The sequence below is a fragment of the Patiria miniata genome, unplaced genomic scaffold (assembly GCF_015706575.1).
Source record: "Patiria miniata isolate m_02_andy unplaced genomic scaffold, ASM1570657v1 HiC_scaffold_24, whole genome shotgun sequence".
Classification (NCBI taxonomy): Eukaryota; Metazoa; Echinodermata; class Asteroidea; order Valvatida; family Asterinidae; genus Patiria; species Patiria miniata.
The window spans coordinates 5,200,004-5,213,430 of record NW_024037063.1 but is presented as its reverse complement, the minus strand read 5'-3'; the positions used below and the strand labels follow the sequence as shown (position 1 = coordinate 5,213,430).

At 42.2% G+C, this 13,427-nt stretch overlaps 1 protein-coding gene across 1 annotated transcript; it reads right to left on the bottom strand.

The window, feature by feature from the left end:
* Nucleotides 1-12,967, bottom strand: LOC119732094 (short transient receptor potential channel 4-like). The gene is made up of 14 exons (XM_038205482.1): nt 12,589-12,967; nt 11,019-11,137; nt 10,188-10,295; nt 9,654-9,941; nt 9,320-9,427; nt 8,798-8,985; nt 8,317-8,453; nt 7,674-7,813; nt 6,361-6,887; nt 5,596-5,791; nt 4,953-5,129; nt 4,635-4,688; nt 3,961-4,082; nt 1-3,642 (listed from the first exon to the last, which is right to left on the bottom strand). Exons 1-14 carry the CDS (start codon nt 12,908-12,910, stop codon nt 1,314-1,316), a joined length of 4,815 nt encoding a protein of 1,604 aa, XP_038061410.1. The 5' UTR covers nt 12,911-12,967; the 3' UTR covers nt 1-1,313.
* Nucleotides 12,968-13,427: the final 460 nt, after the last annotated feature.

Here is a 13,427-nt window from a genome sequence, read left to right as displayed (position 1 = left end):
TGTAATGTAATAAAATGGTTATGTCTGGATGTAAAACACAATGCATTCTTTTTATTACTATGTGATTGAAAGGCGTGTAGATGTACAAAACACGGTTCTTTTTTTTTATCTAGTCTGGGTAGCATTTTAACATTTTTTAATCCACATGTTTGTATATGAGTCTTTTTAGAATATGTCTATGTTTTAACATTATGCATAAAAAAAATAATGGTCTTTTTAGAATACTTTAATCTCGAACATATGTATACATGTTTTTTTTTCAATGATTTCTGTTAATTGTAAATTGTAAACCATCACAATTCAGTCCTCGGACTGCGAGAATGGTACGAACAATAAAAAAAACCCTTCAATTCAAAATTCAATTCAATTCAAATTAATTGTTTTTGTCTTCCAAGTTATTCAATATCATGAAAAACGCAATATCAAATGGTGTCATCAAGTGCCGTCCGCATTGAAAAGCGCCCTCTGTTGTCACAAATTGTCCACCCCCCCACGCTGTTAACTTTTGAGTAGTCGATTAAAAATCCTCATTTTGTGTACATAAAACAAAAATTACAATATTTTTTTTTTGCAAAACCCATGACAAAACTGTCAGGCATTCCTTTAACCTTAGATTCTCTAATAATATATGGTGGAAAAATGAAAGAGTAAACATAAAAGCGCAAGAGAAAACTTAAACTGTAGTCGAAGTTTTGATTGGGGGGGGGGGGGAATGACGCAAAAGGTAGAAAACTTGAAGGACCGGTGTGTTTGCTATTCCCACGTGTCTCAAATGTCTCCCATTACTCCAAAAACTTATAAGCGACTTTCAATAAGCAGTATAGAGCCTATGGTAATTAAATTAATGACTTTTCAATATTGCCTTTTTTTTTACCCTTCACCCCGACGTATTTTTTTATTAACACTGTATACACAGTGCTGTCCCAAATGATTGTGGCAACAAAATCACTTGAGTGGGACTCGAACCCATCGACGACCTCCTGCTATAGTGCAGACGACTCAACCGCCGACCTTGCTGGGGTCGGTGATGTAAATTCGATTCAATCTTATTTCAAACCACATGTATATAGAAGGTTAATATTTCAATTCTACAAAGACTTGGTAGTTTTGTATCATTTTGTTATCCTTCATCAACCCTTCGTCTAGTACTTGATGTAGCCCAGTGTTCTATCATTTTATTCCATTAAATTTCTGACGGCAGAAAACAAAATTACGGACTATCCAAACATTGTCCTCTACCCTTGAACGAGGCTCAGCCTGAGGTGGGTGTTCTAAATTTAGGTTCTTGTGCAGTTTGAGCCGAATTAGTGGGGCTAGGGTCTCGGTGGTTGGGTACGTTTCAGTTTCCGGAGCTCCTCGCTAAGCTCACCAACCTGTCGTATAAGCTGGACCTTGTCTTCGTTGAGTGCGCTTCTGTCCTTCCGGAGTCCTTGGATAAGATCCTGTAACTGTGCTTCTTGTTTGTCTCTCGTTATGTCTTTGGACGAGTATTCCTTCTTGAGTTGGTCCAACTGTTGCAAGAGGTTGGCCTTGTCGTCGTTGAGTTCCCGAAGCCTGTTTGTAAGGTCAGTGTTGTCTTGTCTTAAGTCTCCGATGACACCTTGCAGCGATGCTTCCTGCTGGTCTCTTGTGGACTCCTTTGCCAAGTGTTCCTGTTTGAGTTCATCGATCTCTTGTTTGAAGTCAGCTTTCTCTTCCATGAGTCCCCGCATAGTGTCTTTGAGGACGAGCCTGTCTTGTCGGAATCCGCGGATATGATCTTGCAACTCTGCCTCCTGCTTGTCTCTCCTCGCTTCCTTTGCCAAGTGGTCCCGCTTGAGTTCACCTATTTGTTGTGAGAGATCTGCTTTGTCTTCCTTGAGACCCTGGATTTTCCCCATGAGGTCTGCCTTGGCTTGTTGGAGTTCTCGTATAGCGTCCTTTAACTCTTTCTTCTGCTGGTTTCTCGTCAACTCCTTGGCTGAGTGGTCCTTCTTCAGCTCGTTGAGCTCTCGTAAGAGCTCAGTTTTGTCTTCCTCTAGTCCCTGAAGTGTGTCTCTGAGGACATTCTTGTCTTGTCGAAGACCTTCTAAGACATCCTTCAACTCTTCCTCCTGCTTGTCTCTCATAAACTCCTTCGATGCGTGGTCCCTTTCTAGTTCGTCAATTTGATGTAATAGCTCAGCCTGGTCTTCCTCCAGTACCTGAAGTGTGTCTGTAAGAACTTTCTTGTCTTCCTCAAACCCTTTGATGACATCCTGTAACTCTGCCTCTTTCTGATCTCTCGTCATCTCCTTAGCCATGTGCTCATTCTTGAGTTCGTCCATCTTGCGTAAGATTTCTTCTTTGTCGTCACTGACTCCCTGAAGTGTGTCAGCGACGATAGTTTTGTCTCTTTGGAGGTCTTGGATTATGTCCTGCAAATCCGCCTCCTTCAGCTCTCTAACCAATTCCTTCGCTGAATGGTCCCTCTTTAGTTCTTCGATTTGTTTCAAGAGATCTGCTTTGTCTTCCTCCAGTCCCTGAAGTGTGGTTATCAGGGAGTCCCTCTCTACTCTGATTCCTCTTATGACATCCTGCAGCTCTTCCTCCTGCTGGTCTCTGGCCTTCTCTTTTGCTGAGTGGTCCTTTCCAAGTTCGTCAATTTCTCGTAGGAGCTCAGCTTGGTCTTCCTTGAGTCTCTGGAGTGTCTCTGTGAGGTCCGTCTTGTCTTGTTCCAGTCCATGGATGATGTCCAGCAACTCGTCCTCGTGCTGGTCTCTCGACATCTCCTTTGCCAAGTGCTCAGTCTTGAGTTCGTCCATCTGTCTTACGATATCGTCCTTATCATCACTTACTCCCTGAAGTGTGTCTTTGACGACAGTCTTGTCTCTTTTGAGATCTTGGATTATGTCCCGCAATTCAGCTTCAGTCTTCTCTCTCATCATCTCCTTCGCCGAATGGTCCCTCTTCAGCTCGTCTATCTGCTTCAGGAGGTCAGCTTTGTCTGCCTCCAGTCCCTGAAGTATTTTATTCAGGGAGTCTCTCTCTTCTCCGAGTCTTCGAATGACCTCCTGTAGCTCTTCCTCTTTCTCTGAGTGGTCGCTCTTGAGTTTGTCAAATTGTTGTAAGAGCTCAGCATGGTCTTTCTTGCGTCTCTGAAGTGTATCTGAGAGTGCAGCCTTGTCTTGTTGGAGTCCTTGGATGATTTCCTTTAACTCTTTTTCCTGCTGGTCACTCCTCATCTCCTTCGACGAGAGGTATCTTTTGAGTTGGTCATTCTCTTGTAAGAGATCGTCTTTGTCTTTACCGAGACTTTGCAGTTTGTCTGCGAGGGCAGTCTTGTCTTGTTCAAGTTCTCGGATCATTGCCTGCATTGCCTTTACCGATGCATCCCTCTTGAGTATTTCATTCTCAGCTCGGAGTGCAGCTACGATTTGTTCTAACTCCGAGGAGTGCTTCTCCCTGTGATTCAGTTCATCGGTCTGCTCCTTGTGAAGATCATCTGTTTGTTGATGAAGGATACCCAGAGTGTCTGTCAGCATAGACGATTCGTCGACAAGATTCATCGCCCTCTCTTTCACTGGATCCAGATCGTACAGTCTCGTGTTGATATGGTTTGACTTGTCGTTCGAAATGCCGATTGTCCGAATTATTGAGGCAAGTCGGTCCTGAACACCGAACCTAAATTGAAAAACCAAAGCATAACCATTTTGAAGATTTATTATTAACCATTATTAAGATTTATTTAAAAACGAACAGGATAATATTAATCCAGAAGGAAAGTTGCCTCTTTACCGTAAACGTCGATGGTTGGTAAGAGATCTTGAATAACCATGGGGATTGCAAAATAAAATAAAAGGGTACTGTTGTTTCGAGAAGAGGGCACAATTTTGTCAAAATGCTCTGACCGATTTCCAGAGCAATAGGATAGTCTAAGAACCCTTAGCAATTCAAAGCTTAATATTATTTAAACCTCAATTATATTTCTTCAAGACTTACTTAAAGGCAAGGATGTCATTCCTGAGTGTCTGCAAGTCTCGTGGCCGCACACCCTCCGAGTTCTGGGACTCAACCGACAGATGGGCCTGGATGTACCGACTGCGGACCAGCTTCAACACTCGCTGTGATTTTGAGGGTGACAAGTATACAAAAAAGAGATCAAGGATCAAGGAAAAACCCAGGATTGAACAAATAGTACAGCAGATTGGTGATAAGATTGTTCAGTTTGATGAAGAAGGCATGACATTTGACACACAGTCAGAGTATATCATGGGAAAGATATTTGGCTTGAGGGCCATCGCCGATTTGTCCGTTGGAAAAAAATATCATAGAATAACAAGACATTTTCAAACTTTTCAAAATGGCGGCCATTGCATGTTGTTCTATGCTATATTGTTAGGACAAGTCTGCGATGACTCATAGCAAAATATCTTGTCGATGACATACCGGTACTCTGACTGTGTGCCAAATTTCATGCTATTATCATCAAATGAACAATTCCATCCTATTGTGCACCAATCTGCCTGACTAAAACAGGACCGAGTAGTGCTGCCAAGCTAACAAATAAAGTGATGCAACCGACCTCAGCAGAATAAAATTCAGAAAAAGGTCTTGTTTAATTTGAAGATCCATTTTGATCACAAACTGATAAATTGGTAGCTTGTAATGATTACCTTGTAATCCTGAAGTTCGCTGTCCTGGTGCATTCTTTTCTGTAACGAAAAGGGCTACAAACGGTAAATGCAAATTAATGGATAAAATTGATGTGCACGACGAAATACCCTAATGTTGTAGGATTGTAACCCAACATTAGTATTTTTTTTGACTGTACGAACCCTGAATCTGAAATGTCGACAATAATTCGGAAATTTTATAATCGAGAATTCGGACCTCCCACGCTCCCATTCAGAAACGAGATGGTTTTGTTACTATGATGAAGACGTAGTTATGCACAGAGTTAGTAGGTTAATAAAAATAGTGATGACACTTACCCAACCACTGTCGCGTCGTCTGCCACATGTTGAGCATTTGCAGACGTATTTAAAGAGATGGCACAGCGTCTTGACTGACGGGATTAAGTTGAAGGGTGGCGGGAGGGTTCCCACGGGGCGCAGGTAGGATGCCCATACTGCAGCACGGTGAAACTTCCACTCCGTGTCGGCGTTTTCCTGCCGTCAGATAAAATAAAATTTAGTTTAAAAGAAGTTGTTGTCCAGATGGCTAACAGTTGAGAACATACTCCACCTGTGTTATTACTGTGTTACGGTTGAAGTCCTAAAGCAGTGTGTAGAGACACAGGTTTTTTTTAAGGATGCTCAATAGGGGAGTCAGGTTGGCGCCGTGGTTACTGTCTTCACCTTCTGGTCCACATGTGGATTGGGTTTTCAGTCTCTAACTGATTCCGTGGGGTTTTCCCCAGAATGTTCTTTGGTTTTCCTCCCACCTCTAAAACTGATATTTCTTTTCAATGTCTTTTCTCTATACAGGTTTCTTCAGGCTTTCGAACAATAGTGCCTAAGGCACTTTTAGAGAATCCTTGGTTTCATTCCCAGAAATAAATAAAATAAATACTACAAAGTTTCACAGATGATCGGTGCTCTTGAAATTCTTTACTTTTGATCAGATGCATCTTACCTCCGTAAGATTGTAGGTGTTGGACAGCATACCGATGAGGGCGTTCAGTAGGACCACAACGGCAAAGATCAAGTAGCAGACAAACAGAAAGGTTCCCACGGTCTCAGCAACCGAGTGCTTCCCAGTCAACTCAAGTCCCCTGGGCCCCACGAAACCATACAGGGCCCAGTACAGATCTTTCACGCTGACGAAGAATCTGTGACAAATCAAGATTATTATTCAGTCAAACTAACCGTTATGTTCAAAAGACTGAGAAAGGTAGATATACTGTATTAGTCAGAGTTTTGAACCCCTAGGAAATCATCTCATTGTGATCGTCAATCACAAGTCAATCACTTGTCAAAAGGCATGTCAAAATCCCCATCAAATCACAAGCTATTCAAGTTGCGATAATGGTTTTCTTTTGCCACTAGTTATTCGCTGGTAAGGGTACAGTAACCGTTATGAGAAAGAAGTTTGACTTGACTTTTGATTAACTTGTGATTTCACTTGTGGGGATTTTGACTATAACTCCATAAAGCATCTATCTCTAAGAGATCAAGAACTTCTTAGTGGGATTATATGAATGTAAGACATACAACTGCCAGGAACTCTATAGCTTTCTGTTCCCGAGTCAACAAGTACCTCCCTTTCACTGAAAGAAGCATCATTCAGTTAGAAAAATGGTTTATCTAGTTGTTAAGACCATCCTCCTATCTCCTGTTCAGGGATCCTTTATGGAAGCCCTCAAGCCTGTTATCAATAGAGAGTGCTAACTATACTTACGTTGAAAACCCCACAAGTAACTGGCAGCTTCCCGGCTCCTCCCCCTGCTGGATGCAAGCTCGCATAACCGACTGACCGGCAGAGTAGAAGTTCTGGAACAGACCGATGGCGAAGGCAAACCAAATGATCAAGAAGATGCCGCAGAACTTCAGGATGTCACCCATCATTTCACCCAGGGAGATACGCAAGTGGCCAACAGTGTCGCTGACTAGGAGGAGATTCAACAGGCGTAAGACTGACACCGTGATGGCGACGCCAAACAGTGTTCTGGCAACAACCAGCGGCTCGTACTGATCGTGCTCGATCGTCTCCTGCAACGAGAGCGGCAATATATCCAATCCTTGTATCGTAGAGTTCCGGAGTCGACAGTCATTAGATAGCACCTCCATGATGTCATCATTCACTCCTGCAAGGGTGGTATCATTTAACCTTCCCCTTAGAGAGTCAGTAGCCTCCATAACCTGATTTCGCAGGTTGGGGAGTGTGTTGTTGAGTGTTTTGTCGAGTTTAATGACATCGGGAGAGGTCTGGAAACAGATACCAAGAAAAGAGCGCTTTAAGAACATGATTACGATAGTAAGACAAGATAAAAACTACATAACAAAGAAAAGTATTATCATGCAGGCATTCAACTGGGAAGTAACAAAACAAAGACGGGAATTCCAAGCTTTACATGACTGTAGACAACGTTTTTCATTTGTTTTTAATGCCATAAGTGTAAAGTGACAAACGAGGAATTCAGCTGATTCGAGGAAAGATTATCTTTAACTTGCTTTAGTTCAAACCACAATTACCAATCATTGTAGCATGAAAGAGAGTGTAGCTCTTATATTCAGTCATATGTTTTAGGTAAGGGGAAATCAGATTGAGTTTGGAGCTTTTTTGTCACAGAGGATACCCCAGGGTTTGTATGACTTTAATATGCACTTTTTACTTGCTTGCCCTTAAATATGCACTTTGTAACTCATTGGACCACAACAACGTTAATTGTTCCTCGTTATGGGTAGTCAGTCATCAAAAACCTATCCATTTGCGTTGTTCACACAACGCATCGTTGATCCTTAGAAAAAAAATATTAACTCTGCCTTGCGTACAAGGACAACGACAGTTAACCTATACCAGGAAAAAAAAACATGTTGACACACATCATTCATTTAAAAAAAGTACGTAGACCCCACAGGTATGTGACATGGATGGGGGTTTCTAAAAACAACACAAAAGAGTCCTATTGGTGAAAAAAAAAGTGCAGAGAAAAGCTGTCATGCATTAGCAAGTAAAGCTTTTTTTCTGTTTTATAATTTCAGAAATCTTACTTCGACTCTGCCAGTCCAGTGCAGGCAGAATACCACGACACACAATGCTATGATGACAATCTCGTGGAGGTTCATGTTATCGGATAGGTACTTATTGCGTCCGTACCTCCGAAAGATCTTAAAATGCGACCATGCCAAACCTGAAATAAAACCAGTGGTACACTGATGTTAATAATTCATTCAGGCAAAAGCACGGTATTGCCCCTTCTCTAGTGTTGAAGCGAAGAGCAGTAAAACTACTTATACATAAGTCCTCAAAATTCATCCGAAGTCATCCAATGCATTTAGTATGTCCACTTCCCCAATGTTGAAGAAGAGTCCATCACAAGTACCCTCAAAGGTCCTCAAAAGTTCACCACAAGTCATTCAGTCCCTAGTCAATTGGAATGTGATAACGTCATTGCTTTATTTCTGTTGATCAATTGACAGGAATTGGGAATTTCACTTGTGACGGACTCGACTAAAATACAGTTTTTGAACATTTATTTCATGTTGGTAAAGATACATATTCACTGACAACCAGAAGGTCATAATAGTTGAATGATTAAGTTACATTTATCCTGCGTAAAATCTGCTATAGTTACCGATAAACCTCGATCCGCTCTTAATATCAGCATTTTAAGCGAAAAGTTCAACCACGTACCAACTATCCAAATCAAGATGAACCAATAAAGCACCTCCACACTCCGTGGGTAGCTGTGTCGATCTAACGCGTTGATCACTACGATAAAAACGAGGAACGTAAAGCCAGAGCCAGCCTTCATCATCATCATGACGTATCTGCCAAATAAGATTTAAATTGTCACGACACTTCAAGACAAAGTAACAAATACCTCGGGGTTCAAACTAAAAATCATCTAAACGTTGAATGCAAAGGGCCAGGGGTACATTATTTGTATACACGCGGTTATCGTCAGTGGGCTGCGCTCTATAAAATTTTACTCCGGTGATGATCACAAGACAAGAGCCAATAATTATGTGATACGCTCGCGCACGTCGCATGTCCATCTCCGAAGTTAGTGCTTTTGTTCAGGAGATTTAAAACAGAAAATTCGACACATGGCTGCCAGGAAACATGTTGTAGCATTGACGTTACACGTGACATAACATGACGTAACACTTACGGAAGCCTTGCAAAGGTAACGACTCTGCGCACGGGAACAAATAAGTACAGAAGGCATATGATTGGATAGCCCAAGACGACCAGAAACGTCAGTAGAACTTGATACCAAATCCCTCGCTCGTTCCAGTCAAGAAGATTTCTGTAGAACTGGACAATGATGGCCTTCTGGGAATGAGGGTGAGCTATGAACTGTGTTTTGAAAAAGAAAAGAGAAACTTAGACAATACATTATTGAGAGAAGTAGAACGAGACTATAGGCGTGCCTTCTAGAGCTGATCGAACCTAAAAGTCGTAGGTTAGGACATTAACATACAAAGTAACGGGGAGTCAGTCAGTCAGGCAGTCAGTCAGGGGCTCAGTAAATCAGACTGGCCCTTTGGGTTCAGCAAAAACAAAACACAAATGTCAAACTTTCACTCTCAATGAAAAATCCTTATGTAAAACAACTCAACGAATTTCCAAACGAAACAGGCGATTTGGGGGAAATGGAGGCTACCGTGCCTCTCTCGGTCGCGTTACACACCTCTTTCTGTTCATAATCGATGGCCTCGAACAGCTTTGCCAGTGGATGTTGCTTCCCGTCAACGTCTCTGTACTTGTCCGTGTCGTGATAGCGGAACAATGCCAGGATCTAGAACAAAAAACAAAGACATGACAAAGAAATAAATTAGATGCATGTCTTACTAAAATTTCGGTGAAACGAGGTTTTTGTTTAGTTGGGGGAGGGGTGTTGGTCAATTACTATAGGGCTAGCCTAAAGGTGTGCTAAACTTTCTGTCCATGATTTTAAAGGGCGCACTTCAAAATGAGGCAGTGAAGTTGTGTTGATAAAGTGGTCGAGATCAAATTGGTTTTACCTCTTCCGTCGAGGCGGACTCGCCCAACAATCCCCCGGCAAACACTTCCAACCCGCGCGCCATCTTGACGTACTCGGGCCCGAAGTCCTCCCACGTGTTGCTCAGCGTCTTGAGTTTGGCGCTCATCTGGAAGGCGTGGCCGAAGATGTCTGTCTGGGTGGCCAAGATGTAGGCAGGCTGGGAGATGGCGCGGTAGATGTGGAGGGTAGAGAGGGCCTGGGTCAGGGTCACATCGGCACCGTAGGATAGAGAAGGCTCAGTGATGCTGGAGCCCAGCTCTAACAGAACCTTGAAATCAGATGGAAACACAGTCTCAGAAGAAGCACGCATCGTTGTGATCAAATCAGCAAGTTATCTCCAAGCAGTCCTAAACCTAACAATAAGTATAATCTTGTTGGAATGTTGTTGTGTGACAGTTTGGGAATGCAAAACATCCCATAGCGGTTCAATATGTTTGTGTATATGTATACAGGATTTTGCTTCTTGATTTTCAGTAAGAACGGAAATAAATCAAACACGAAAAACCTTCACCACCTTGACTGCTTCAAAGTTGTTCTTCTGAGCAGCCAGTACCAGAGGCGTTATGACGGGGTGGAAGTCATCGTTGTCAGAGTGACCGTTCAGGATCGATTCCAAGATATCCTGGGTAACAGAGAAAGTTGTGATTAGGTCAAATCACAAGTCAACCGCAATTCAATCAGAACTCAATCACAAGTCAATCGCAAGTCAATCACAAGGCAAGTCAATCACAAGTCAACAACAAGTCAATCACAAGTCAATCACAAGTGAATCACAAGTGAATCACAAGTGAATCATAAGTGAATCACAAGTGAATCACAAGTGAATCACAAGTGGCATATCACCTAAACTAATGTCATTCTACTTGAGCCGGGAAGACTTGTGATTGAACAGGACTGACATGTCACTAATCTGTGATAGAATCGTGACACAAGCATATCTCTGGTAACTTAGATTAAAAAAGGAATGCAGCAAAGAACCTAAATAATTACTGCAAGAGGTGCCTGCATCTATAGTGTCGCACACTTAAAGATGCTAAATTTAGATTATCTTCTTTTTTTCTTGAAGTCTGAAACGTTTGTGAAGTTCCGTTGACTTAATAGGTCTAACACAAGACTGACGCGTGAAGCAGTTATCAATATATCATTTCAATATTCACTGTAGTCGGACACTATTTTCAACAAACCTTGAAATACACAAAAGTGCAATCAAGCTATTGAACTGGAAAGTGTGCCATTGTAAGTGAGATCTACAGACGGACGTGCATGAACCGTTTCGCTGACAGGCCTACGTGCGAGATATTTATAGCAGTGTATAGTTGAGAATAGGAATAGTGATTCAGCTTACTTCTCGTTCTTGAATATAGCAACATATCGACTTAGTTGCTACGCCACATTCCACGTCGATTGCTCGTATGAGAGCATCTCCTAGCGGTATGTCGTACTTGAGTAGAGCATTGATTATGTCTGTAGGTCAGAATGGAAATGATCGAAGATGAAGATATAAGCTAATAGACTTTGATGAATTCAGATTGTCTGTGGTTTCGTTTGTTTTTCGAATCGTAGGTATACTTTTAACGTGAAGTAAAATAAACCTTTAGGGCCTTAACATAAAAAAGTGTTTTGTCCTGAAGGCTTGTGTACTGGAATATGCCTATCAAGATAGCATGAATAATTTGAAAACCCCATGCGATGTTATTCCGCTTTCTGGAGCAAGTCCGAATAAGTTCAGTTAGTTGATTCAACAAAAGGTTGATGTAAATTTGATGACGCACTTTGCAGCTATGCACTAAACATCAAAGTGCCATGGAAGTAGGTCTTATCATCTTATGTCCTCACGAAACTTTAACGTACTGGCTCCAGTGGCGTAGCCACGGGGGGGGGGGGGGGCACACAGCCCCCCCCCCATGCGCATTGTGATAGGTACAGCTATTGGTAACCAGAGATGCGACTGACCTCGATAGGATGACCCCGAAGTTGAAAACGTATCTGAAAGAGCTCATTTGTTGAGGCTTTCTTTATCAACAAAGCAATCATTATTGCTCGCCATCACAAACTGGAATTGTCATGGGCAACCCTTGAGATACACCTACTAATCATTTCAAGGTGCAAGTGGTTACTTCCATTTTTCAATTTAATTAAATCTATTTTATATTTAAGCCAGCCAAGCTAGCTTTATATGACTGAGTTATTTATTTCACTGCTTTGGCAGTCACGGTCAATGATCAGATTATGTGTTCAGACTCAGCCGGCCTTTGCCAATGATTGAAGAAAAAAAACCTCAGGGACAATGAAGGAATCTAGTTCAAGTTTTGCCCTCAACCGAATAAAATATTCCAATTGTAGTAGGAACTCATTTCTTCAACTGTACAAACAGCTAGCGCAGGTAGCCTACCAAACATTAAGTTATCACGAACATATCCCTTGCGCCATTTTTAATGTACATATAGGCCTACCATTGATGAACACATACAAAATTACCATTAAATACTTGCTGGTTTTTCTTACGGCAAAAGCTGCAAACTCAAACAACATTGGAACAAGCAACAAACAAACGAAAAACAACAACAGTAGCGGCAGCTACATCTGAAGAAAAAAAAAACAGTACAACATCAACAGTAAAGATAGCAGTGACAGAGAGTGGCGTATCAAGAGGGAGGGGCAACTTGACCCCTGGCGGGCTTTGGAGGCATTTTTAAAGACGGTATTAAGACGGTTCAGCCGTCGATCAGTAAAGTCTTTATTTTGCCCCCCCCCCCCCCCCCCCGGCATAATAAGCTGGATACGCCACCGGTGACAGAGAAAAAAACAGCAACTTCAACTGCAGCAGCAACTAAAACAGCTGCAGCAGCAAATAGAAATGGCCATAAAATAAATCAAAAAAATATATCAAATCAAATCGAATCTGAAAATCTCACCTATATAGCCATCCGTAATGGCGTCAGCATACAGAGTGAGATTCTCCTCACTCCTCCAGTCCCGCAACCATCCTTCTTCTTTGAACTCCCCCAGTAAATCGTCCAACCTGCGTCCGTTCCCCGTCCCGGCCATCTCGCGCACCTGTTCGTACCTAGCCGCCTCTTCCGAATACTCGGCTTCAACAGGACACGGCGAGGAAACATCCCCGTCAAACGAGGTGACAGCCACCGCAGCAGGTTTGCTGATCGCCGTGCCATTATGCAAGTACAAATCGAATTCCTTCAACAGCCTTTCCAACTGAATTCTCTCATACGGCTCCATGACAGTTTCACTGCGTGTTTACACCAAGAGTCTGGACTTGCCAAATGACAAACTGAAACTGAAGCTCATGGCCCGCTGAGCATCTATGAACTTTTCAGAGTCTTTTCCACGTACGTGAAAATTTTGCTGGCTTCCGAGTACAAAAGCTTCGTGATAATACAGAGGGGGAAAAAATTAGGAAAAAGCCTTTTCCCCGCATGACTGATGAACGTGTCAATGAGGAATTTAAAGTGGTAGACACAGATTTCATTGAGTTCATATTCACATGTAAATGTTTTATTGTTACCATTTGACCTGAATCCAGATTTCTGGGCGATACTCGATCAAGTAAAATAATGTAGGCTACATGTCCTCCCCTCCCCCACTCGGATTACCCTAACCTTGGGGATTGTAACTTTCACAGTGATAATTCCCTACCCTGGGGATTGCTTGTACAAACGTATACATACAATGCGAGTCAAAAATAAAGTGACCGACTTAGAAAACAAATAATAAAAAATAGGCCTATGTGGCTCGC

Excerpts from the sequence above, each read along its gene's own strand:
- LOC119732094 (XM_038205482.1), bottom strand. The coding sequence starts at position 12,910 with ATGGAGCCGTATGAGAGAATTCAGTTGGAAAGGCTGTTGAAGGAATTC. Across the intron at positions 9,428-9,653 it reads AGTCCGCCTCGACGGAAGAG|ATCCTGGCATTGTTCCGCTA; the intron begins GTAAAACCAATT and ends TTTTTGTTCTAG. Across the intron at positions 5,792-6,360 it reads TTACTTGTGGGGTTTTCAAC|ATTCTTCGTCAGCGTGAAAG; the intron begins GTAAGTATAGTT and ends GATTTGTCACAG.